Source organism: Hemitrygon akajei, chromosome 4, assembly GCF_048418815.1.
Source record: "Hemitrygon akajei chromosome 4, sHemAka1.3, whole genome shotgun sequence".
Taxonomy (NCBI): Eukaryota; Metazoa; Chordata; class Chondrichthyes; order Myliobatiformes; family Dasyatidae; genus Hemitrygon; species Hemitrygon akajei.
In genome coordinates, this window is record NC_133127.1 from 107,426,027 (window position 1) to 107,453,924 (window position 27,898).

A 27,898-nucleotide genomic window follows, 5' to 3' on the forward strand; every position below is an offset into this window, starting at 1 on the left:
TCAGAATACTGAGCTGAACTGAATACTGAGGCACAAAAATACAACTGCAGATGCTGTGGATCAAAGAATACGTACACAATGCTGGAAGAACTCAGCAGGTCAGGCAGCATCTGTGAGAAAAGAGTAGCCAACGTTTCGGGCCGAGACCCTTCATCAGGAATGGGGGGGAAGAGAGGGCCGAAGCCCAGTAATAGGCCTACCCCCTCCCCTATCCCTATTACTGGGCTTCGGCTCTCTCTTCCCCCCCATTCCTGAATACTGAGGCATTGGGCCTACACCAGGCTGCTCTGGGGATTTGGCTCCAAGGACTCCAGTTGGTTCAGAATGCTCGGTTCTGTTGTTTCCGTGACTTGTGTTTTTTTTTCTCTCTTTCTCTGTGTATATTGGGGATTAGTCTTTACATTTTTTTATTTTTTTTTCAGGATCCATGCTTTGTGACTGTCTATAAGCAAATAATTCTCAAGGTTGTTTAATTTATTTATTCTTTGATAATAAATGTACTTTGAATTCTTGAGGTCTGAAATGCAGCCAGAGCTTTCACGTTGAAATCGATGGGAAATGTACACATCTTTACACAATACGTTTTCTTTAAAAGACACTGATCCATAAAGTGATCTGAGCACCTGTTATGGAAAGCCTTGTTGAGCGGATGTGACTGCATGATAAGATAAAACAAAGTTAATGCTCATGATAATCCTGCAGTTCACTTCCTGTGCTGGGCTGGTAGACTCACACAAAATCAAAGATCTGATATGACTGAACAAGCAAAACATAGTTATGCTCCAATTTGGATCTTTGCCTTGATAAATCTTGTCCAAGGTAAGTGCTTCCATCCCCATTTAATTATTTTCCTTTGAAAATAAAAATGAAGTGGCAATTAGTATATTTTGTATGTACCTTCTCTGATAGTCTTAACCACAAGAACTCAAGCAGTCTGGTTTCACATATATTCTGTATCAGGTCTGATTTTACTTCCTGGGAGGAAGTTATTAATCATGAGGCTCTGCTGCTAGAGTCACCGACTCAAGGCACTGGAGACTTAGGCTTGATCCTGGTGTCGGCTTCCCTTTATGTAGTATTTGCATGTTCTCCCTGTGACCACGTGTATTGTGAGTTTCCCACAGTGGATGTGGGTGAGTGGTGAAAACAGGACAGAGTGGAAGTTGCTGAGAAAGTGGGGAGATTGATGGGTGGTGGAGGGTCAGTGGGACTCAGAGCCGAAGTGCCTGTTTGTGTGCTGTTCCCTGTGTGCCTGTGCCTTATCGTGTAATTGCTATCAAACCAATATTGCCAACATCACATTGATGGTATGAGGAGAGAAGGTAGGATAATACAGAAGTATGGTTCATTTTCTTTGTCAATCATGAATCATGGTTCTGTGTTAATTATATTTCAATCCAATCATGTTATCTTATATCAGATAAAAGCAATGTTAGTTCCAAGAAGTTTCAAAGAGTAATGCTGATGATGAAGAAAAAAATGTCTACTATATTTGCTTACGCAATATGAATGAGTTTAAACAAAATTTAAAAATGCTTTTAGTGATTTGGAATTTTGTTTGATGGTAGAGCCCTCTCCAGACTTTTTTCTGGGATTCTTTGCATGTATGATACTCATAAACATGGAGACTCAAAGGCATAGCATTGAAAAGCCAACCATTTTTCATGATTTGTGCAAATTCTTCTGTGCATGTGAAAGTACCCACATCTGTGATGTTGTACATAAAATTTTAGAACTCATCTAACATATTTTTCTTTCTATTTAGTGTAATATAGATACATTTCAAAATGAGGTCTCTTCTAAATTAGTGAGACTGAGGAATATTGGTAAATTTTTCATAAAATACCTCAATTCAGTCTGCAAGAGTGACAGTGAGTTTCCTGTTGTCCGACATTTTAAATCCAATCCAAATGACTCTGTATCCTAAAAGTCCCACGTTGTTTCAAAAACTCAAATGAGTTTGAGGAACAGCACCTTGACAAGGTACCTTTCTCATATTTAAATTGGGAAAGGCATTAAATTGGTGATTCCTGGCTGGCCAGTTCATGTTTAGTTCATTCCAAAATTCTACTGAACACAAGGCCAAGAGCATTCTGTACAATAAAACATTCCTGTAGGTTTAATTCCTGTAGACTAGCAGTTTACAGTATGTGTGATAGTTTGCCGGGTAGATTTAAGACCCGCACATCAGTCTGCCGGGTAGATTTAAGAACCACACGTCAGTCTGCCGGGTAGATTTAAGAACCTCAATGTTCATTTGGAGTGAGGCAGACCCTTATTGGCTGTTGGGTGTGATTGGATTATGATCCAGTGGTATGAGTTAACTTTACGGCTTGGCATGAGCATGGTTAGCCTTGAATATAATAAGGGAAATCAGGAGCAAAGAGTAAGTGTTTATATTTTAACACTCATTTATTTACAATTCCTTGCAAGGGTTAGACTCCACGAGCTGAGATTTACTGAGGGTGGGCCCCTTCACCAACTCAGATCTCATATTAAACAGAACAGTACAGCACAGAAACAAGCCCTTCGGCCCACAATATTGTGCTGACCCAGTTAAATTAGTAATCAAATGGCCAACACAATGTCTACAGCATATCCTTCCATTTCTCTCACTATCTAAATATCTCTTCAAAATTCCTAATGTTTCTGCCTCTACCACCACCCAAGGCAGTGCATTCCAGGCAACTGCCACTCTATAAAAAAAAAACAACTGCCCCTCACACCTCCTTTGATTTTACCCATCTCACCTTAAATACATGCCTTCTGGTTTTAGACATTTCAACCCTGGGAAAAGATATTTTTTGTGTATCTATGCCAACCATAATCTTATAAATCTCCATCAGATCTTCCATCAGCTTCTCTGCTCCAGAGAAATCAACCAAGTTTGTCCAACTGCTCAGTGTAGCACATGCCCTTAATCCAGCCAGCATCCTGGTAAACCTCTTCTGCAGCTTCTCCAAAGCTTCAACATCTTTCCTTCAAATTGACAACCAGAACTCTATGCAATATCGGAATGTGTGATATCCTTAGATGCTGAGAAGGCCGATCGGGTTGAATGGAATTATTTATTTAAAACCTTAGAAAAATTTAATTTTGGACCAGATTTTATTCAATGGATTAAATTATTTTATCTATCTCCTTCTGCTCGGGTTCTTACTAATTTTCAAAATTCCAAACCATTTAAACTTCATTGCAGAACTAGACAAGGCTTTGATCTAGCTTTAGAACCTCTTGCCATTGCTTTTGGAGAATCTGTGGTATTTTAAGCAGAGGTATTACTCACAAAATTTCGCTTTACGCTGATGATATATTGCTGTTTATCTCTAATGTTGAAACCTCGTTACCTTGTGTACTTTCTTTACTCTCCCGTTTTAGCCAGTTTTCAGGATATAAATTAACCTACATAAGAGTGAATTATTTCCTTTAAATAATTTAGTATCAATTAATACTAATCTCCCTTTTAATGTTGTAAGGAATCAATTTACTTATTTGGGTGTAATAGTCACTAAGAATTACAAACACCTGTTTAAAGAAAACTTTCTTACTTTATTGAATCATGTAAAAAGGATATTATTAAATTGGTCACCTCTTTCAATAACATTGATTAGTTGAATTAATTCTATTAAAGTGAATATTCTACCTAAATTTATATATCTTTTTCAGGCTTTACCTGTTTTATTCCTAAATCCTTTTTTGACTCTCTTGATTCTATTATATATGGAAAAATAAATGTCCTCATTTAAATAAAGTTCATCTTCAAAAATCTAAAAAGTCTGGAGGTTTAGTCTCACCTAATTTTAGGTTTTATTACTGGGCAGTTAATATACAATATCTTATGTTTTGGCTATATTATATTAATCATGTAGACTGTCCGGTATGGGTTTCTTTAGAAGTTAACTCTGTTAATAAACTTTCTATTACTTCTCTTCTTGGATCCTCACTTTCTATATCTGTAAGTAAACTAACTGATAATTTAATAGTTAAATATACTCTGAGGATGTGGATACAATGTAAACACTTTGGTTTATTGAGATTTTCCCTTTAAAGTCCCATTTATTCTAATTTTTTTAAACCCTCCATGACTGATTTAGTTTTTAAAGAATGGGACAGGTTGGGTATTAAATGTTTTTGGGATCTGTTTGTTGGAGGAAACCTTTTTTTCATTTGAGCGATTGTCAGCTAAATAGAGCTTACTCAAAACTCACTTTTTTAGATATCTACAAATCAGAGATTTTTTAAGATCTCAATTATGTACATTTCCTATAAGCTCAGGTAAGAACTTACTAGATGTAATTTTTAGTTTGACATCTTTTCATAATGGTTCAATATCTAACATTTATGGTATGTTACTGGAGATGAGGAATGTTCCTTCAGACAAAATTAAGAATCTCTGGGAACAAGATTTACAGACATCAGTATCTGAGGAAACTTGGAATGAGATTTTTAAATTGGTTAATACTTCATCGCTATGTGCTCGTCATTCCCTCATACAATTTAAGATGGTACATAGAGTTCATATGACTAAGGATAAGCTATCTCATTTTTATTCAGATATATCTCCCTACTGTGACAGATGTAATAATGGAGAAACTTCATTAATTCATATGTTTTGGACGTCCGAATCTTGAAAAATATTGGAAGCTTATCGAACTTTTTCCTTACATTTTAAAGTCAATTTTAAGCCTAACCCTCTGACAGCCCTATTCAATATTGTTGCACGACAAGATATTAAGCTGAAGGCATCTGATTTACATATATTGTCCTTTAGCTCTCTTATCGCTAGGAGGACGCTTTTGTTTAAATCGAAAGAATTTTTTCCTCCTACTCATGCTCAGTGATTATGCGATCTTATGTCATGTTTAGATTTAGAGAAGATTCTTTTTTTTCTTTTTAAATCTTTTTATTAATTTTCAAACAAGCATAAGAAGAAAAACATCGAGTACAGAGAGCTTGAGAGTACATAATTGATAAGGCTAGAATACAAATACAAACAGTTAATAACCCAAATATAATAACCTCCCAAACTCACAGTATGTTACAAAAATGGAAAATTTAAAGAAGATTCGTTGTTCAATTTTTGAATCTCGTCAGGACTTTCAAATGTTATGGGGACCTTTTCTGAATTATTTTCAAAACCTTCAATTCATTGTTTAAACTCAGATGTTGGCTATTATTAATTTTTATTATATGAGAAGGTAGTTTACCTTCTTTTCTCCTTAATGAACAGCTTCAGTCTTGGTAGGGGTTAGATACTTTTTTGTGTGATAAATTAGTATAGTTCAATGTAACTATTGATTAACTTATATGAATATGGGGTAATGAGATTGTTATTATGAGCAGATATAATGTAATTGGTAGTTTATTAAAATCTTTTTTGACCTTTTATATACACTTTCTTGTACTCTGTATTCTTCTATGTAGAAATTAATAAAAATATTGGAAAGAGTGAACTCAATGCCTTGACTAATAAAGGCAAGCATGTCATATGCCTTCATAACCACCCTAAGTAGTAGGCAGCCGTCAATCCCAGGGGATCATGCATTTGCACCTCTGGTGGAAGGTGTCCCCTCCATGGCTCAAGCCTGGATGGGAAGATTTGAAGAGCCAACTGTTGCCCATGCAGTGGGCTCCCCCTCTCCATGTTACTGATGTAGTCCAAAGGAAGGGCAAGCACCGATACAGCTTGGCACCAGTATCATTGCAAAGGTTGCCAGAGTGAAGTTGTAAACACTATCAAACAGCCTTAGGGGCCCCAGCTCCAGATTTCTTCCTCAGGGTTTACTCTTGAAGCCTTTCTCATGGGTAGGTATGGCCGCAAGGCAGCGGAAGTTTAAAATCAGAGTTTTCCTTCTCCGAGGCAGGCTGCCATCCAAGGCTGATGAGACCCACCTACCTGAAGCAACTGGTTTTGAGGCACCAGTGGTCCATCTTTGCCCCTTCCCTTGTCAGTAGAAACAGTTCCGCTGGGCTTAGTAGCCAAGTCACTCGTGAAGATCTAGAGTTGGGCTTGGTTGTCAGAGGCTGTTACAGTCGCACAGCATTTGGAGCACTTTGTAGGTAATGGGAGCTAATCCCCACTACCACCCTGGCTATGACAACCTTAGGAACCCATAACCACCTTTGAACCTGTGTAGACACTTTCAAAGAGTTAAGAACTTGGACCCCAGGATCCCTCTGCTCATCAACACTGTTAAAGGTCTTGCACATAACACAGTACTGCTTCTTTACATTTGGCTTACCAATGTGCAACACTTCACATTTGGCCAGATTAATCCCCATCTGCCATTTCTCCGCCAATATCTGCAACTGATCTACATCCTACTGTATTCTTTGCCACTGCAGCTGTGGTGGCCAAGTCTTTATGTATATTTAAGGCAGAGGTTGATAGATTCTTGATTGGTCAGGGCTTGAAGGGATATGAAGAGAAGGCAGGACAGACTGGGGCTGAGAGAAAAATTAGATTAGCCATGATGAATCAGACTTGATGAGCCAAATGGCCTAATTCTGTTCCGATATCTTATGGTCTTAATTCACATGGAAACTTTATGCTGAGCATAGAATGCAATCTATACCCATGCTACATGACAGACAGTCTTGTTTTCGCCAATACATTGCTGCATTCATACTGTGATCATCATTAAATCAGGATGTGGTCAAAATGTCAATGTCCTGAAGACGTGCAACAGCCACCACAAATGTTTTAACAGGTAACTGTGGTCTCCAGTTCAAAATGTGTAGGTTCCTAAAAGAAGGTCAAATGTATCCTTTACAATTTATCTCATGTTTTGCAACAGTTGCTTTGTCTGTAAACTAATCACTGTATGATTAATTTATTGACTTGAATAACCAATGAAATTCAAGATATTCATTGCTATACTTACAGATTTTCTTTCTGCATTATTTAAAACTAAACCTTTAACACATCAGAGAAAATGTCTTCCTGACAGTTGGTAGAATAACAAGTTAAACTCCTTCTTGGTAATGTGTTAATGACAAAATAAAGAATGGAAATTTCACATGTGGTAGTCCCAGCTTGCACCTGCCATCTTGCACCCAGTTAACACCACTGTGCACCAGTTCTTTGCATACACCTTCAACATGTTTTTCAGCTTAACAGCTGTCTTCTAAAACTTTAATTGCCAAAATTTGAGCTCATCCAAAATTGCCAATGGCATAATATGAAGAAGTCAATTTTTACTGTTTTTCTTGTGCTCCATTCTGTTCCACCAAGGAGAATGACATAAAAGATAGCAAGGTCAGGGAGGAGAGTCACCGACTCAAAGGTATTGAACTCTATTTCCTCCTCCTCAGCCCATTTCTCTAACCAATCAAAGTCCCTCTGTATTCTACAATAATCTTCATCACTATCACCTTCTAATTTCAACTGTCACCACAAGCTTACCGATCAACAAATTTCATGACAAATGCCGGTGAGATTAAACTTAGTTCTGATCAAGCCTTGTGCACTTGCATTCAAAAATATCCCACACTGACGGATGTGACACAGCACTAATCACCACCTCCATTCCAAGAAACAACCTTCAGCCCCCACCATTTGCTTCCTACCCTTGGGGGCAACTTTGAATCCACCTAATTATTTCTTCCTGGCTTCCATGGGACCTAAGCTTCCAGACCAGACTGCCATAAAGGACCTTGAAAGTCACGCTGAAATCCACTACACTACCCTCATCCACCTTTTTGGCTAAATCTCTAAAAATTCAAATTTCTAAGTAAATGTATTATTGAGGTACATATATGTCACCATAGACTACCCTGGAATTCATTTTCTTAGAAGCATTTACTGCAGAATAAAGAAAAGCAATAAACTGTTTGCCAATGTACACAGCAAAATTAGCACTCACTTCTCATTGGTTATTTCGCTTTCTTCAAAATACATGAACCAATCACCCATTGTGTAATCAAATTTGTCAATATTTCCATGTAGCTAGCCATTTCTGATTTTTAAAAAAATAATTATTATCACCCGATACTCACTTTTTTTGAACTGAATTCTTCCATTTATAGCCTTTTTAAAAAAATTCAATGGTCTGCTTGTACTGGGCTGTGTATTTTACTCAAAGCTCCTTGCTGCTTTTTTTTAGTCTGAATATCTCGCTGTGCTTTAACAGGTCAGTAGCCATCTTGAGTTTATTTTAAAAATACCTTTTCACCACTGTTATGTTTTGATAACTTCAAAAGATTACACTAATTCAAAGGAAGACATGAGTCTGAAATATAACATATAACAATCACAGCACGGAAACAGGCCATCTCGGCCCTCCTAGTCCGTGCCGAACTCTTAATCTCACCTAGTCCCACCTACCCGCACTCAGCCCATAACCCTCCACTCCTTTCCTGTCCATATACCTATCCAATTTTACCTTAAATGACACAACTGAACTGGCCTCTACTACTTCTACAGGAAGCTCATTCCACACAGCTATCACTCTCTGAGTAAAGAAATACCCCCTCGTGTTTCCCTTAAACTTTTGCCCCCTAACTCTCAAATCATGTCCTCTCGTTTGAATCTCCCCTACTCTCAATGGAAACAGCCTATTCACGTCAACTCTATCTATCCCTCTCAACATTTTAAATACCTCGATCAAATCCCCCCTCAACCTTCTACGCTCCAATGAATAGAGACCTAACTTGTTCAACCTTTCTCTGTAACTTAAGTGCTGAAACCCAGGTAACATCCTAGTAAATCGTCTCTGCACTCTCTCTAATTTATTGATATCTTTCCTATAATTTGGTGACCAGAACTGTACACAATATTCCAAATTTGGCCTTACCAATGCCTTGTACAATTTTAACATTACATCCCAACTTCTGTACTCAATGCTCTGATTTATAAAGGCCAGCATTCCAAAAGCCTTCTTCACCACCCTATCTACATGAGACTCCACCTTCAGGGAACTATGCACTGTTATTCCTAGATCTCTCTGTTCCACTGCATTCCTCAATGCCCTACCATTTACCCTGTATGTTCTATTTGGATTATTCCTGCCAAAATGTAGAACCTCACACTTCTCAGCATTAAACTCCATCTGCCAACGTTCAGCCCATTCTTCTAACCGGCATAAATCTCCCTGCAAGCTTTGAAAACCCACCTCATTATCCACAACACCTCCTACCTTAGTATCATCGGCATACTTACTAATCCAATTTACCACCCCATCATCCAGATCATTTATGTATATTACAAACAACATTGGGCCCAAAACAGATCCCTGAGGCACCCCGCTTGTCACCGGCCTCCACCCCGATAAACAATTATCCACCACTACTCTCTGGCATCTCCCATCTAGCCACTGTTGAATCCATTTTATTACTCCAGCATTAATACCTAACGATTGAACCTTCTTAACTAACCTTCCATGTGGAACTTTGTCAAAGGCCTTGCTGAAGTCCATATAGACTACATCCACTGCCTTACCCTCGTCAACATTCCTCGTAACTTCTTCAAAAAATTCAATAAGGTTTGTCAAACATGACCTTCCACGCACAAATCCATGCTGGCTACTCCTAATCAGATCCTGTCTATCCAGATAATTATAAATACTATCTCTAAGAATACTTTCCATTAATTTACCCACCACTGATGTCAAACTGACAGGTCTATAATTGCAGGTCTAACTTTGAGTTTACTTTAAGTGAGGCATGCACATATCATGTGGTAGTGTGATAATGTATGCAATTCACCTATTTATACATATAACCTGTAATTAATTATTTAAAAGAACAGGAAAGCTTAATCATCCAATATTTTTATATATTTAATTGATTATATAAGCTTAATCAACCAATATTTTTTATACGACAACCCTCAGTCACATCTCCATTTCCCCAGACATTTCCCTCATCCCAATCCACCAAGCCCCCCCCCCCCCCCACCGCCAACATAGCAGGGATATGGATCCTCTTGTTTTCACCTACCACCTCAAGAGCCTCTGCATCCAACATATCATTCTCTGCAACTTTTGCCATCTCCAATGAGATCCCACCACCAGACTTGTCTTCCCCTCCTCATCCTCTCTCTGCTTCTGCAGGGATTGTACTCTCTGTGACACTCATCAATGCAACTACACTAAGTATTACATTACGCCTCTTCTGTCATAATTTGAGGCTCTAAACAGTCCTTCCATGTGAGGCAGCACTTCACCTAGAAACCCATTGGTGTTATGTATTGTTTCTGGCTCTCCTGGTGCAGCCTCCTCCACATCAACATGATCTGATGCATATTGTTGAGTACTCTTGTTCTGTCTGCCATTGCAATACCACCTCCATTCTAATGTGGCCTCCTGTACTGTCACTTTGTGATACCAACTCCTATTCCTACGTGGCCTCCTGTACTGTCACATTGTAATACAACTTCCTATTCCTACGTGGCCTCCTATACTGTCACATTGTTCCAATGTAGCCTCCTGTACTGTCACATTGTAATACATCTTCCTATTCCAACGTGGCCTCCTGTACTGTCACGTTGTAGCGAGATGTAGATTGGGGGAGCAACATATTCCATCTTGGTGGTCTCCAACCAAATGGCAGCAACTTTGATTTCTCCAACTTTCAGTAACTACTGCTCTCTGTTTAGCCCCAATCTTCTGTATTCCCTTATTCCTAGGCCCCCTTCACCCCTTCTTTTTGCCCTCTCCTCATGACCTGCCCATTATGTTCACCTTCCTCCCTTTGGCTCCCCACTTCTTCCCTTTACTCCATGGCCAAATGCTATCAGACTGCTTTTTATCAACCTTTTGCTTCTTCCACCTATTACCCACCAGCTTCTCATAACATTGCATCCTCTCCTCCCATATCTTCCCGCCTTTCCTCTCTCAGCTGGATTCACCTGTCACCTCCCAGATCATGCTCCTTCACTTCCCCCTAGCCTTCTGGCTTTGTCACTCTTCCTTTCCAGTCCTAATGGTCCTAGAGGGGGTCAGTTGTGCTGTGAGGATTACATTCCTTGACTTCTCTAGTGCCTTTAACACCATCCAGCCCAAGATCTTAAGGCACAAACTAACGGAGATGGGAGTAGACTCTCACATGGTGGATTGGATAGTGGACTACTTGACAGATAGACCTCAGTATGTGCGGTTGGAAGACTGTAGGTCTGACACGGTGGTCAGCAGCACAGGGGCGCCGCAGGGAACCGTACTCTCTCCGGTCCTGTTCACCCTGTACACATCAGACTTCCAATATAACTCAGAGTCTTGCCATGTGCAGAAGTTCGCTGATGACACGGCCATAGTGGGGTGTGTCAGGAATGGACAGGAGGAGGAGTATAGGAAACTGATACAGGACTTTGTGATATGGTGCAACTCAAACTACCAGCGTCTCAATATCACCAAGACCAAGGAGATGGTGGTGGAATTTAGGAGATCTAGGCCCCATATGGAGCCAGTGATCATTAATGGAGAACGTGTGGAGCAGGTTAAGACCTACAAGTATCTGGGAGTACAGTTAGACGAGAAGCTTGACTGGACTGCCAACACAGATGCCTTGTGCAGGAAGGCACAGAGTCAAATGTACTTCCTAAGAAGGTTGGCATCATTCAATGTCTGTAGTGAGCTGCTGAAGATGTTCTATAGGTCAGTTGTGGAGAGCGCCCTCTTCTTTGTGGTGGCGTGTTGGGGAGGAAGCATTAAGAAGAGGGACGCCTCACGTCTTAATAAGCTGGTAAGGAAGGCGGGCTCTGTCGTGGGCAAAGTACTGGAGAGTTTAACATCGGTAGCTGAGCGAAGGGCGCTGAGTAGGCTACGGTCAATTATGGATAACTCTGAACATCCTCTACATAGCACCATCCAGAGACAGAGAAGCAGTTTCAGTGACAGGTTACTATCGATGCAATGCTCCTCAGACAGGATGAAGAGGTCAATACTCCCCAATGCCATTAGGCTTTACAATTCTACCGCCAGGACTTAAGAACTTTTTAAAAGCTATTATTAATGCTTTTTGAGACGGTGATTTAGATGCATATCATATTTTTTTACTGAGTTAAGTATTGTATGTAATTAGTTTTGCTACAACAAGTGTATGGGACATTGGAAAAAAAGTTGAATTTCCCCATGGGGATGAATAAAGTATCTATCTATCTATCTATCTATCTATCTAGGTTGCAGCCTGAAATATCAACCATTCATTTCCCTCTGCTTAGTTCCTCCAGCATTTTGTGTATGCTGCTCCTGGCATTTGTAGTTTTTCATCTGTCCTTGTTCTGCCTAATTAATCTGTACTGACTCATATACCAGCCTCCTGCTCCCTTTCTCTTGACAATTTTCTGCAGCTGCTCAGAGACATCTGGGAGGCAACACACCATCCTGGCATCTCTTCCATGGCACAGGATCTCCTGTCTGTCCTACTCACTATCAGTATCACTTTGTTTGACTGCACTCCTTCCTTTTGAGCCTCAAGAGGCAGTCACGCACAACGCCAGAGGCTCGACTACTGCTAGCACCTGAAAAGATGATCCTCCACAAAAGTACTGAATGGGGAGTACCTATTAGTGTAGGAAATAGCCACAAAGAAACCTTATGCTTACTGCCTACTCTCCTCACATTTGCTGGTAATCACCATCGGAAGCCTATTATCTTATGCGTGACCATCTCAGTGTCCATCATTGAAGTTTTCAGATTTCTGAGTACATCCAACTTCAGCTCTAGCTTAGAGTTATAAAGCCATAGAAAGGTACAGCACAGAAACAGACCCTTCAGCCTATCTAGTAATTGCCGAGCCATTTAATCTGCCTGCTTACCTGGTCTACCAGGATCTGCACATGGACATTGTGCAGTTCCCTGACTTCTGACATGTTGTAGGAGGGGAATTTCACTACCCCCACTGTCATCCTGACTACACTTAATCTAGTATGAAGGATGAATGGCAACAATAAAACCTTACCTATGCCCCTTCACCCGCCGCTTGAAACAAGAACGCAACATCATAATCACTCATTCTTTTCTCTGAAGGGCAACTCCATTTAACTCTACCTTTCATCTATTCAAATTTATTCAATTAGTCACTTAATGAGACTTCAATAGGTTTCTACAAAGTACATTTAATGTCAGAGCAATGTATACAATATACCTCCTGAAATTCTTTTTCTTCAGAAACATCCACAAAAGCAGAGGAGTGTCCCAAAAATGAATTAAATTTAAACATTAGAACCCCAAAGTCCCCCCCAACTCCTCCCCACCCATGCACAAGCAGCAGCAAGGCAATGACTCTCCCACCCCCAAAATAACATCAGCACCCCCTACCAAGCATTGAAACATGCAGCAAAGCATCAATAAAGACACAGACTTGCAGTACCCTGGTATTTGACATACCATAGGCTCCCTCTCTTCCTAATAAGGGAAAAAGAGATGTCCCTTTTTCACAGCGAGGGGGGTGACATAACAAATAACTAGTTAAAAGTCTGTTGTGTTGCTTTTTCTGAGTTCTGGGCACACAGCCAGCAGCGAGCCCACTGTTCTCATCTTCCTCGTTCTTCCGCAATGCTTCAGTTGTCTGCAGCAGCAGCACCAGCCCTGAATCTGCCCGCCTCCAGAGCCACGAAAATCTAACACCCTGAAGATGCGCTAGCCTTCCAGGCTGTGTCCTTGGCATATCGAAAAGTGGCGGTCGTGAGCCCCTGAGAGCGGGTCCCATTTCTGCAAAAAACCAAAGTCAGAATGTAACTCCAGGTCAGGGTCTTCAAAACAACCTTGAAAAGTAAAAAAAGAGATAGCAAAGATAGAAATGAAGCTGTTTCCAAAGATGGAAGCAAAAGAGTCACTGCTTAGCGCCATCATCACTCAGGTCTCCTCCTCGTTTACTCAATCTCTTCTTTCTGGAACATACCTGTCCTGTGTTCTGTACAGTTGGTCTTTAAACAATCTTCACATCTCAGATGTGGACTTACCCAAAGAGAGCTGTTCCCAATTTACTCACCCTAGTTTCTGCCCAATAATCTTGTAATTTGTTCTGCTGCAGTTTAATACTCTCCCACATGGCCCATACTTACCCTGTCAATTCCATATTCAAACTTAATGAGTTGTGGTCATTGTGCTCTAAATAAAGATTAAGGGTTAGCTTTATTTGTTACTTGTACATTCAAACACCATAGTCTGAGATGTGCTGGGGCATGCTGCAAGTATCACTGTTCTTCTGGTGCCAACATAGCATGCCCATAATCTTACTAACCCTAACCCACATGTTTTTGGAATGTGGGAGGAAACTCATGTGGTGACTGGGAGAACCCTTCAGATAGTGGCAGGAATTGAAAGCTAATCTTACAATAGGCTACAAAACATGCCTCCCTATTCTCCCATTGAAAGTTCAGTCACCTTGACCAGACTAATTTCCCGACATTCCATCCCTTCCTCTCATTGAACCACATACGTACTGATTTAAGAAACCCTCTTGGTTCAGCTAACAAATTCTTCCCTGTTCAAAATTATCGCACTAAGGAGGTGCCAGTCTGTGTTGGGGAAGTTGAAATCACCAACAGCAACAACTATGTTTATTTTACACTTTTCTCCAATCTGCCTGCCATCTGTTCCTCAATAGCTTGGTCTTGTTGGACTTCTCTTATTTAATCTCATCAGAGTCATTCCATCTTTCTTATTCTTAAATTCTACCATACAAATTCAGTGGTACTATTCCCAGTGAGGATACTGTCATAAAAACTGCTGACAGCATCACCGGGCTCTCCCTGCCCCCTAACTTGTGGCATTTATTTGGAGTATTGTTTATGAAGGGCCCGAAATATTGTTGAAGATCCCTACCACCCATCTCACAATCTCTCTGACACACTACTGTCAGGTGAGAAGTACAGAAGCATTAGGACTAGGACTGCCAGACTGAGTACAGCTTCTTCCTTTAGCTGGGAGATTAATGAATATCCTGCCACCACTGAAGTCCTATCGCTAGGTCAGTAGGCTGTTTAATGTTTACCTATGCTGCATACTAGATGCACAATGAATTGGATTTTATCAATTTATTTGTGGTAAATATTTTGTTTTCTGTGCTGTGTTGTGTGGATGCACTGTGGTCTGGAGGAATGTTGTTTCATTTGGTTGTATGTACAATCAGATGACAATAAACTTGAATTGGAAGGAGCATCCTTTGTTTGCTCTGAGTGCAGCTGTGATATTGTCTTTAATTTATAGTGCATCTCCCCCTCCCCTTTGCCTCCTTTGGTATGTTTTCTAAAACATTGGTCTGGAATATCGAGCAGTTAGTCCTTTACTTATCACAACCAAATCTTTGTTAAGGCCACTTGTCCATGCTCTAAGTTCATTGCCCTTAGTCCTAATGCTCCTAGCATTAAAATAAATGTATCAATCTTTCTGACCCATCATTCCTATTATCTTGCTCCTGCCTTTTCCTTCTTCAGGCTTACTGATCATAATATCATGCTTCCTTTCAATCCATCTTCTTTTTGATCTGCCACTATGGTTCTCATTCTCCTGCAGATTAGTTCAAGACCTCTAAAGTGGCATTAGCAAACCTCCCTGCCAGGATTTTGATCCCCCTCCAGTTAAGGTACAACCTGCCTCTCTTGTACTGACTGCCCTGCACCAGAAGAGGTTCCAATAATCCAAGAACTTGTAATGTTGCTCCCTGCACCAGTTCCTCAGCCACATTTTCATCTGTCTTTTCTTGCCCTGACTAGAAAGTGATGCTGGGAGTAATCCATAAATTATTACCTTTGGGATCCTGCTTTTCAGTTTCTTTCATAACTCCCTATCATCATTGCACAGGACTTACTTCCCTTTCGGCATATGTCAATGTGGCCAAAGTGCACCAAAATCTCTGGCCCTTGAAAATGTTCTATATCACTCTGAGACATCCCTGATCATGGCACCCAGCAGGTAACACACCATCCTAGCATCTCTTTTGTGGTCACAGAATCTCTTCTTTGTCTCTCTAACTAATGAGAACCCTATTACAATTCCTCTGCCTGACCTTATCCTTGCTCTCAAGGTCCTCCCATTGTTTTCAGACATATAAAAAAATAAAAGAGAGGCAAGAGTGGAAGTTGGACCACTGGAAAATGACTCTGGAAAGGTAGTAATAGGGGACAAAGAAACAGAATAAACTCAATAATTATTTTTCACCAGTCTTCGTCATGGAAGACACCAACAGTATACCAAAAATTTGAGAGTGTCAGGGGACAGGAGTGAGTGTAGCCATTGTTACTAAGGAGAAGGTGCTTGGGAAGCTGAAAGGTCTGAAGGTAGGTAAGTCCCATGGACCAGATGAACTACACCTCAGGGTTTTGAAAGAGGTGGCTGGAGAGATTATGGAGGAATTAATAGTGGAAAATTGCAAATGTCACTCTACTCTTTAAGATGGGAGGGAGAAAAAAAGAACTGGAAATTATAGGGCCATTAGCCTTAATTCTATGGTTGGGAAAATGTTAGTGTCCATAATTAAGGATAAGGTTTTGAGGTACTTGGAGGCAAATGATAAAATAGGCCAAAGTCAGCATGGCTTCCTTAAGTGAAAGTCTTACCTGATAAATCTGTTGGAATTCAGGGGGAATACAGGATGGACAAAGAAGAGTCAGGGGATGTTGTTGGCTTAGATTTTAGAAGGCCACACATGAGTCTGGTAAAAAAAAAAAATAAGAGCCTATGGTATTACAAGAAGGATACTAGCTTGGATAAAAGATTAGCTGACAGGAAAAAGCCAAAGAATGGGACTAAAGGGGCCTTATCTGACTGGCTACCAGTGACTAGTGGTGTTCTGTGGGGGTTGGTGTTGGGACTGCTTCTTTTCACATTATATTTCAATGATATGGTGATGGAATTGATGGCTTTCTGGTCAAATTTGCAGATGATACAAAAATAGGTTGAGGGCTGTGTAGTTCTGTGGAAGCAGAGCATTTTCAGAAGGACTTCGACAGATTAGGAGAATAGGCAAATAAGTTTAGGGAAATATATGGTCATTCAGTTTGGTAGAACTAATAAGGGTGTAGACCTTTGTCCAAACTGGAAGAAAATTCAGGAATCTGAAGTGCAAGGAGACTTTGTGAGTGAAACTTGATTTACTGTTCGGGAATGAGGTAGGGCAGGTGACAGAAATTTGTGTAGGAAAACATTTTGCATCTCATGATCATAATGCCATTAGTTTCAAAGTAAATATGTAAAATGATAGGTCTGGATTGAGATTCTAAACTCCAGAAAGGCCTATTTTGATAGCCTCAGTAGGGTTCTGGCAAGTATGGATTGGGACAGGCTATTTTCTGGCAAAGGTGTACTTGGTAAGAGGGAGGCATTCAAAAATGAAATTTTGTGAGTACAAAGCTTGCATGTATCTATCAGAATAAAAGTTTATTTTGTTGAATATCGAATATTGAAAAGCCTAGATAGAGTGGATGGGAAGTGTTGGTTATAATGGGGGGAGTCTAGGACCAGAGGGCACACCCTTAAAATACAGGGACATCACTTTAGAACAGAGATGAGAAGGTCAGAATAATGCTCCTCCTCTGCAACCTTCTTATGATTGAATAAATTTCAAATCCCACCTGTTAGCTCATCATTAATCCCACACAACTTAATCTTCTGGATCTGGCTACCATTAAAAACCTGGTCAAATGCTTTACTGTAAACTTACTAATCATGCGATTAATATTCTCTGATGACCTATTATATATCCTTGCAGCACACTGCTGGGCACTGGCTCCAATTTGAAAGACAACCCATCACCCCTGACTCTTTCCACCAAGTTGATTTTGTAACCAGTTTGTTAGCTCACATCAGATCCTATGTGATCTCACTTTACAGACTAATTTTACTAGCTCTTTTAGGCAGTGCATATCATCCTGCCCTCTACTACAGTCTTGATCACCTCTTCAGAGAATGCAATTAAATAATTGAGAAATGTTTTCCATGTACAAAGCCATATCAATCCTTGCCTTTCTGAATACAGGTAGGTCCTGTCTCTCAGTGTATTAATGGAACATACACATTAGTCAAAATAGAACAAGAGGTTTTTTTTAAAAAGCTGCCGATTTAAAATCTGTCTATTGATCAAAGTAGATGTTCATCTCTTTATGACAAATCAAGTTTATTGTCATTTAACTATATACATGTATATAAACATGTAATATACCATATATTGTAATGAGACGCTTCTCTGAACCAGGGTGTAATGCACAGTAGTACACATAACATACAATAACATATGATGGTAAGGATAAAATCTACAGATGAATCACACATAAATAACAAACTAAAGTGCATTAATATTTCATATCATAAGGCACAGAACAGATTAATCAGTGACACTTTCAATACAATGTGGCAGAGAGTTCAGAAGCCTAATGGCCTGGGGGCATTGATCGTGTGGATAGTCAGAGGCTTTTTCCCAGGGCTGAAATGGTTGCCACAAGAGGACACAGTTTTAAGGTGCTGGGGAGTAGGTACAGAGGAGATGTCAGGAGTAAGTTTTTCACGCAGAGAGTGTTGAGTGCATGGAGTGGGCTGCCGGCAACGGTACTGGAGGTGGATACGATAGGGTCTTTTTTTTATTAAGTTTTAGAAATTACAAAGAATAAATGTGATATAAAATAGTAAGAAAAATAATATTAACCCTCCCCGATAGGGTCTTTTAAGAGGCTTTTAGATAGGTACATGGAGCTTAGTAAAATAGAGGGCTATAGGTAAGCCTAGTAATTTCTAAGGTAGGGACATGTTCGGCACAATTTTGTGGGCCGAAGGGCCTGCATTGTGCTGTAGGTTTTCTATGTTTCTATAAAATAGAAGACCAAAACAATGCTATCTTAGATCTGGTCCTGTGCAATGGGACAGGTAAAATTAGTGATCTTATAGTTAGGGATCCTCTTGGAAAGAGTGATCACAGTATGATTGAGTTTCTCATACAAATGGAAGGTGCAGTACTTCAATTTAAAACCAGTGTATTATGCCTTAGCAATGGAGACTACAATGGGATGAGGGAGGAGTCCCTTGCCTGTCTCTCATGACAGGCTTGTCATAGAATTATACAGCACAGAAACCGTTCATTCAGTCCCTGGCAACCATGTTGCCCTATTCAAGCTTGTCCCCTTTGCCAGCATTTCCCAAAACCACCTAGTTTTTTCAATCCATGTACCTGTCTAACTGTTTTTTGAAAACTGTCATTGTAGCTAACTCAACAACTTCCTGTGGCAGCTCATTCCACACAAGTGCCATCCTTTGTGCATAAAATAAGTGTGAAATCCTTCCCCCTCACCTTAAACCCATGCCCTCTAGTTACTGATTTCCCCATTTCCTGAGGGGAGGGGGCATTCATCCTATGACCATCATGATTTTGTACATCTCTAAAGAGCAATACTTAGAATTGTATGCTCCGAGGAATAGTCTCAGCCTGTCCAGGCTCTTCCTATAATTCCTGTCCTGGCAACATCCTTGTGAATCTTTTCTGTATTTTTTCCACTTTCATAACAGCTTTTAACCATATAACCATATAACAATTACAGCACAGAAACAAGCCATCTCGGCCCTTCTAGTCCATGCCGAACGCTTACTCTCACCTAGTCCCACCTACCTGCACTCAGCCCATCATTCTCCATTCCTTTCATGTCCATATACCTATCCAATTTTACATTAAATGACAATATCGAACCTGCCTCTACCACTTCTACTGGAAGCTCATTCCACACAGCTACCACTTTCAGAGTAAAGAAATTCCCCCTCGTGTTACCCCTAAACTTTTGCCCCCTAACTCTCAATTCATATCTTCTTGTTTGAATGTCTTCTCGGCATGGACTAGAAGGACCGAGATGGCCTGTTTCCTTGCTGTAATTGTTATATGGTTATATGGTCACCCTGTGACTTCACTTTTTCCATTGAGAGTAGGGGAGCTACTCTCAATGGAAAAAGCCTATCAACATCAATGCTATCTATCCCCCTCATAATTTTAAATACCTCTATCAAGTTCCCCCTCAACCTTCTATGCTCCAAAGAATAAAGACCAAACTTGTTCAACCTTTCTCTATAACTTAGGTGCCGAAACCCAGGTAACATCTTTGTAACATCATCCCAGGTAAATCTTCTCTGTACTCTCTCTATTTTGTTGACATCTTTCCTATAATTCGGTGACCAGAACTGTACACAATACTCCAAATTTAGCCTCACCAATGCCTTGTACAATTTTAGCATTACATCCCAACTCCTATATTCAATGCTCTGATTTATAAAGGCCAGCATACCAAAAGCTTTCTTCACCAACCTATCCACATGAGATCCCACCTTCAGGGAACTATGCATCATTATTTCTAGATCACGCTGTTCTACTGTATTCCTCAATGCCCTACCATTTACCTTTTTGTGTCCTATGTGTGTCCTATTTTGATTATTCCTACCAAAATGTAGCACCTCACACTTATCAGCATTAAGCTCGATCTGCCATCTTTCAGCCCGCTCTTCTAACTGGCCTAAATCTCTCTGCAAGCTTTGAAAACCTACTTCATTATCCACAACGCCACCTATCTTAGTATCATCTGCATACTTACTAATCCAATTTACCACCCCATTATCCAGATCATTAATGTATCTGACAAACAACTTTGGACCCAGTACAGATCCCTGAAGATCTGCTTTTCTATAGCATGGTGACGGAAACTGAAAGCAGTTTTCGAGTGCAGCCTCCCCAGTGTCCTGTACAACTGCATCATGAGTACAATTTTTAATCTCAGGTTTTGTACTCAATGCCCTGACTGATGAAGGTCATTATGTTAAAAGTTTTATTGCTTTTTCCATTGAGAGTAGGGGAGATTCAAACAAGAGGACATGAGTTGAGAGTTAAGGGGCAAAAGTTTAGGGGTAACACGAGGGGGAACTTTACTCAGAGAGTGATAGCTGTGTGGAATGAGCTTCCAGTAGAAGTGGTAGAGGCAGGTTCGATTTTGTTATTTAAAAAAAAAAATTGGATAGGTATATGGACAGGAAAGGAATGGAGGGTTATGGGCTGAGTGCAGGTAGGTGGGACTTGGTGAGAGTAAGCGTTCGGCATGGACTAGAAGGGCCGAGATGGCCTGTTTCCTTGCTGTAATTGTTATATGGTTATATGGTCACCCTGTGACTTCACTTTGTGAACCATGCATTTGTAGACCCTCTGTCCTACAATATTCCACAGGGCCTACCATTCATTGTGAAAGTCCTACATAGGTATTATTTTCCAAAATGAAACACATCACTTATCTGAATTAAACTCCATTTGCCACAGTGACACCTCCCTTCCTGATGGGCTGGAAAAACTTCCATGCACTATTTGAAGCAATGAATTATGTCATAACCAGGGTAAACCCACACAAATCTGTGAAACCAGGCAACTGGTCTGGTGCTGAAGGATTGTTTAACTCAATGGACCTCTTTGCAGGCACCATCATTCAAGTGCCTAAGAGAGTGACAGTAATTGGCCTAAAATGATTACCACCAACCATCATGAAGTGCTTTGGGTGGCTGGCAATGGATTGTGTAAAATCCCACCTTCCAGCTTCATTGGGCACCTTCCAGTTTGTTTACTACTCAAACCAGTCCACTGATAATGTCATAGCCTCAGCCTCCACTTCATCCTGTTCCACTTAGAAAATGATTCCTTATACACCGGGTTGTTATTCATTGACTTCAGCTCAGCTTTTAACATAATTGTGTAAACTGCCTTGTTGCCACTCAACACCCTTCTCTGTAACTGGATCTTGGACTTCTTCACAGAAAGGCCACAGTCTGTGTGTATTTTAATGCTTGGAGTACTATAGGTTACAGTGATGAACTTCGAACAAGGATCAGTACTATTAATGCTGTGGCTTGCTTGAGAGGGACAGAAATGGGTTTTCAAAGTTTTGATGTTTCAGAAAAGATAGAAGGAGGTAAAAGAATGGGATGAGCTGCACTGCTGATCAGTGACAATATCATGGCTGAAATCGGAGGGGACGTAATGGAAGATATGTCCACAGAGTCAATATGGACAGAACTCAAATAGGAAGGGTACATTCAATTTGGGATCGTTACAGACTCTCCCCCCCCCCCCCCCGCCCCAGTAGCTACCAGTCTATTGAGGAACAGATATGCAGGCAGATAAAGCAAAGGTATAAAAACAATAGGGTGGTGAACTTCAGCTTCCCAATATTAATTGGCACTTGATTAGTTCCAAGGGGCAGATGGGGCAGAGTTTGTTAAGTGTGTCCAGGATGGATTCCTGTTGACAGGATGTTTGTTGACTGTATGTTGACAGGCCAACTAGGGGGAATGCCATACTAGATCTAGTATTAGGTAACGAACCGGGTCAGGTCACAGATCTGTCAGTGAGTGAGCATCTGGGGGACAGTGATCTGGCCTTTAGCATTATCATGGAAAAAGATAGAATCAGAGAAGACAGAAAAATATTTAATTGGGGAAGGGCAAATTATGAGGTTATAAGGCTAGAACTTGCGGGTGTGAAATGGGATGATGTTTTTTCAGGGAAATGTACTATGGACATGTGGTCGATGTTTAAGGATGTTAGGGATAAATTTGTCCTGGTGAGGAAGATAAAGAATGGTAGGGTGAAGGAACCATGGGTGACAAGTGAGGTGGAACAGCTAGCCAGGTGGTAGAAGGCAGCATATATGAGGTTTAGGAAGCAAGGAACAGATGGATCTATTGAGGAATATAGGGTAGCAAGAAAGGAGCTTAAGAAGGGGCTGAGAAGAGCAAGAAGGGGGCATGAGAAGGCCTTGGTGAGTCGGGTAAAGGAAAACCCCAAGGCATTCTTCAATTATGTGAAGAACAAAAGGATGACAGGAGTGAAGGTAGGACCGATTAGAGATAAAAGTGGGAAGATGTGCCTGGAGGCTGTGGAAGTGAGCGAGGTCCTCAATGAACACTTCTCTTCGGTATTCACCACTGAGAGGGAACTTGATGATGGTGAGGACAATATGAGTGAGGTTGAAGTTCTGGAGCATGTTGATATTAAGGGAGAGGAGGTGTTGGAGTTGTTAAAATACATTAGGATGGTTAAGTCCCCGGAGCCTGACGGAATATTTCCCAGGCTGCTCCACGAGGCAAGGGAAGAGGTTGCTGAACCTCTGGCTAGGATCTTTATGTCCTCGTTGTCCATGGGAATGGTACTGGAGGATTGGAGGGAGGTGAACGTTGTCCCCTTGTTCAAAAAAGGTAGTAGGGGTAGTCCGGGTAATTATAGACCAGTGAGCCTTATGTCTGTGGTGGGAAAGCTGTTGAAAAAGATTCTTAGAGATAGGATCTATTGGCATTTAGAGAATCATGATCTGATCAGGGACACTCAGCATGGCTTTGTGAAGGGCAGATCGTGCCTAACAAGCCTGATAGAGTTCTTTGAGGAGGTGACCAGGCATATAGATGAGGGTAGTGCAGTGGATGTGATCCACATGGATTTTAGTAAGGCATTTGACAAGGTTCCACATGGTAGGCTTATTCAGAAAGTCAGAAGGGGAGTCTCCATTCTTATTAACTCAAATATTCCTTTTGAACTCCATAATAAAATATCTGATACAAATGGCCATTTTATTATTGTTTCTGGTAAACTACATAACACTAAAGTTGCACTAGCAAACCTGTATGCCCCCAACTTTGATGATGTTAACTTTTTTGAATGGTTATTTTCCTTACTACCAGACTTAAACTCATACTCTCTTATACTGGGTGGTGACTTCAACTGTTGGTTGGATCCTAATCTGGATCAATCGTCCTCTGTTACCAGATCACCTACTAAATCTGCCTTAGCTATCCAATCGTTTCTCTCTAATTTTGGTATCTCTGATATATGGCGTTTCCTTCATCCTACGGAGAGAGATTATTCTTTTTTCTCACATGTTCACCATACCTTCACTAGAATTGACTATTTCTTACTCGATAACCAACTTATTCCATTTGCCCACTCTTGTGATTATCAGAGTATACTGATTTCTGACCATGCCCCAATTACTCTCTCTCTGAACTTTCCTGGTCTCCCTCAGAGGAATAAACACTGGCGGTTTGATTCAACTTTATTATCGGATGATGATTTTTAAAAATTTATTAAGGATCAGATAACCTTTTATTTTAACACTAATACATCACCTGAAGTGCCATCCCAGATTGTCTGGGATGCAATGAAAGCATATCTGAGGGGTCAAATAATCTCTTACACAGCAAATCTCGACAGAAGATCCCGTGCAGATCGATTATACCTCATTAACCAGATTAAAGAATTGGATCAAATATATGCCCAAACTAAGAACCCTGAATTATACAAGAAGCGCGTTGAACTCCAAACTAAATTTAACCTTCTGTCCACTCAACCTGTCGAACGCCAACTTCTCGAAAGCAAGAGTCGCTTTTACATTCATGGGGATAAGTCTGGTAAATTCCTAGCCAATCAGCTGAGGCATTCCAAAGCCAAACAACATATTACAAAGATCTGGAAGGAGAATGGAGACTTTACATCGGATCATTTAGAAATTAATGACGCATTTATTATTTTTTATTCTCGGCTTTATTCCTCTGAATCTCTGAATGACAATATCTCTGTTGATCAATTTTTACAGAATCTGAATATCCCCTCACTTTCATCTGATTTCAAAGCCAAACTCAATGCGCCTATATTATCAGAAGAAATATCTTTTGCAATTTCTGCACTGTCCTCAGGGAAATCTCCTGGACCTGATGGGTTCCCTGTAAAATTTTATAAATCATTCTCTTCACTTCTTTCTCCTCAGTTACTTTCAGTATTATCTGACTCGTTTAATTACGGCAAATTGCCACCCTCTTTCAATGAGGCATCTATTATTCTTCTTTTAAAAAAGGGCAAAGACCCAACAGAGTGTTCCTCGTATAGGCCGATCTCTCTGCTCAATGTTGATGTAAAGATCTTAGCTAAAGTTTTGGCTCATAGATTAGAAACCGTTATTCCCTCCATTATCTCTGATGACCAAACAGGCTTTATTAAAAACCGTCTCCCTTTTTTTAACATTCGGCGTTTATTTAATATTTTATACTCAGCTCCAACTGGGACTCCTGAATGTGTTATTTCCCTCGATGCGGAGAAAGCATTTGATCGTATAGAGTGGAACTACCTTTTTGCAGTCTTAGAAAAATTTGACCTCGGCCAAAGTTTCATCTCTTGGATCCAATTGCTGTACCTGTGTCCTACTGCTTCTGTTTTAACTAATTTTCAGAAATCCCAAGTATTTAATCTCAAACATGGCACCCATCAGGGATGCCCCTTAAGTCCCTTTCTCTTTGATTTGGCTATAGAACCTCTGGCGATAGCATTTCGAAACTGTCCTGAATTGACCGGGATTTGGAGAGGGTGTGTTGAGCATAAAGTTTCTCTCTTTGCTGATGACTTATCACTCTTTCTCTCAAATCCGTCTACATCCTTACCTCTAATGTTTTCACTTCTTGACCAGTTTAGCCAGATCTCTGGCTATAAACTTAATTTACATAAGAGTGAACTTTTCCCAATTAATAAAGAAGCACAAGAACTAACATTTCGTGATCTCCCTTTTAAAGTAGTCCATAATCAATTTACTTATCTTGGAATTACAGTCACAAGGAAGTTTAAAGATCTCTTTCGTGAAAACTTTGCCAATCTTTCATATGCTATAAAACAGAGTCTGTTACAATGGTCACCTCTATCTATGTCTTTGGTAGGTCGTATTAATGTTGTTAAAATGTATGTTCTCCCCAAATTTTTATACTTATTTCAATCTATCCCAATTTTTATTCCTAAATCTTTTTTTGATTCCTTAGATTCTATTATTTTGTCATATCTGTGGCAGAATAAGCGCTCTAGAATTAATAAAATCCATCTCCAAAAATCTAAAAAAGAGGGTGGCATGGCTTTACCTAACTTTTGTTTATATTATTGGGCAGCTAATATATGTTGTGCTACCTTTTGGTCTTTCTTCCACGGCCAACCCGAGTGCCCTAACTGGGTGGCAATGGAGTTGAGCTCCACTAAAGAATTATCAATCTCTGCACTTCTTGGCTCTGCACTCCCTAGTAGTCTGCCCAGATCAATAGCTAATCCTCTTGTTAGACACACTTTGCGTATATGGTCTCAGTTCAGGAAATGCTATGGTTTCCAAGGGGTTTTCCGTTTCCAGCCCTCTCGCACATAATCACCTTTTTTTACCTACTACATACGATTCAGCATTCCATGTTTGGTATAGGAAGGGCATTAGACATTTTGAAGATCTTTTCATTGATAATCGCTTTGCTTCTTTTCAGCAGCTCTCTGTTAAGTTCAATCTGCCTAACGCTCATTTTTTCAGATATCTCCAAATCCGACACTTTATTGCTCCTTTAATTCCTAACTTTCCTGAAATGCCTGCGAAAAATGCTATGGACCTATTTCTTTCCATTAATCCACTAGGTAAAGGTTTAATATCAATTATCCAAGATAAACTAGCAGCCTTACGACGGGCCCCAGTGGATAAAATTAAAATGGCCTGGGAGCAGGATTTAAATATCTCCTTATCCAAGGAGAGCTGGGACTCAGTTCTCAAATCGGTTAACTCAACCTCTCTTTGTGCTCGCCATTGCCTTTTACAGTTTAAGATTGTTCATAGAGCCCATATATCTAAATCTAAACTATCTCGATTTTACCCTAGCATTAGTCCGCTCTGTGATTGCCTCTCTTATCCATATGTACTGGTTCTGTCCTAGCTTGGAGAAATTCTGGAAAGATGTCTTCACTACGTTATTGTGTATTCTGAATCAGCACCTAGAATCAAACCCCTTAATTGCTCTGTTCGGTTTTTGGGGCAAGACAGATTTATGTCTGGGTCCGACCAAATGCCGAATACTATCCTTTGCCTCTCTCCTGGCTAGACACTTGATCCTCCTTAGATGGAGAGATGTTGCCCCGCCCACTCATGCGCAATGGCTTAACGACATTATGGCCTGCTTGGACCTTGAAAAAATTCATTATTCAGTTCTTAATTCAGATCTAAAGTTCCATAAGGTCTGGGGACCTTTTATCGAGTACTTTCATAACCTTCCTCTTGACTAGGGTGTTTTTTTGCTTTCAGCTCCCTTTTTTTTCTGGTAGTAGCCATTATTATCCTCTGTTGCTAAGTGTATTCACAGTCTGGGAGTTTGACTGTCCTGACTTATACTCTCTATATTGTGTTGTGGTTGGTCTGGAGTTGTTGTTGTTTTTTCTTGTGTTGTGGGGCTTGGGGAGGATACTAAGCTTACTTGTCTTTAATTTAGGTGCTTTTTTGTTAAATTCTCTTCCTTTGTAGCATATTGTTATTGTATGCTTAATTTTGCACTGTATTAATGTTCCTCATTGGGATTTGGGGTTTTTAATTTGTAAAATGTTTTGAAAAACTAATTTAAAAAAAATAAAAAATAAAAAATAAAAAAAAAAGAAAGACAGAAGGCATGGGATCCAGGGAAGTTTGGCCAGGTGGATTCAGAATTGGCTTGCCTGCAGAAGACAGAGGGTCGTGGTGGAGGGAGTACATTCAGATTGGAGGGTTGTGAATAGTGGTGTCCCACAAGGATCTGTTCTGGGACCTCTACTTTTCGTGATTTTTATTAACGACCTGGATGTGGGGGTAGAAGGGTGGGTTGGCAAGTTTGCAGACGACACAAAGGTTGGTGGTGTTGTAGATAGTGTAGAGGAGTGTCAGAGATTGCAGAGAGACATTGATAGGATGCAGAAGTGGGCAGAGAAGTGGCAGATGGAGTTCAATCCGGAGAAGTGTGAGGTGGTGCACTTTGAAAGGACAAACTCCAAGGCAGAGTACAAAGTAAATGGCAGGATATTTGGTAGTGTGGAGGAGCAGAGAGATCTGGGGGTACATGTCCACAGATCCCTGAAAGTTGCCTCACAGGTAGATAGGGTAGTTAAGAAAGCTTATGGGATGTTAGCTTTCATAAGTTGAGGGATAGAGTTT

General features: G+C 40.3%; 1 protein-coding gene across 1 annotated transcript in view; it reads left to right on the forward strand.

Annotated features, from left to right (window-relative positions):
* The first annotated feature begins 712 nt into the window (after nucleotides 1–712).
* The window catches only part of LOC140725948 (uncharacterized), a 111,875-nt gene continuing 84,689 nt past the window's right edge, over nucleotides 713–27,898 (forward strand). The window contains exon 1 of the mRNA XM_073041870.1: nucleotides 713–819. Within this exon, the coding sequence (XP_072897971.1) occupies nucleotides 753–819 (67 nt within the window). The 5' untranslated portion in view covers nucleotides 713–752. The remainder of the gene's footprint in view (nucleotides 820–27,898) is intronic.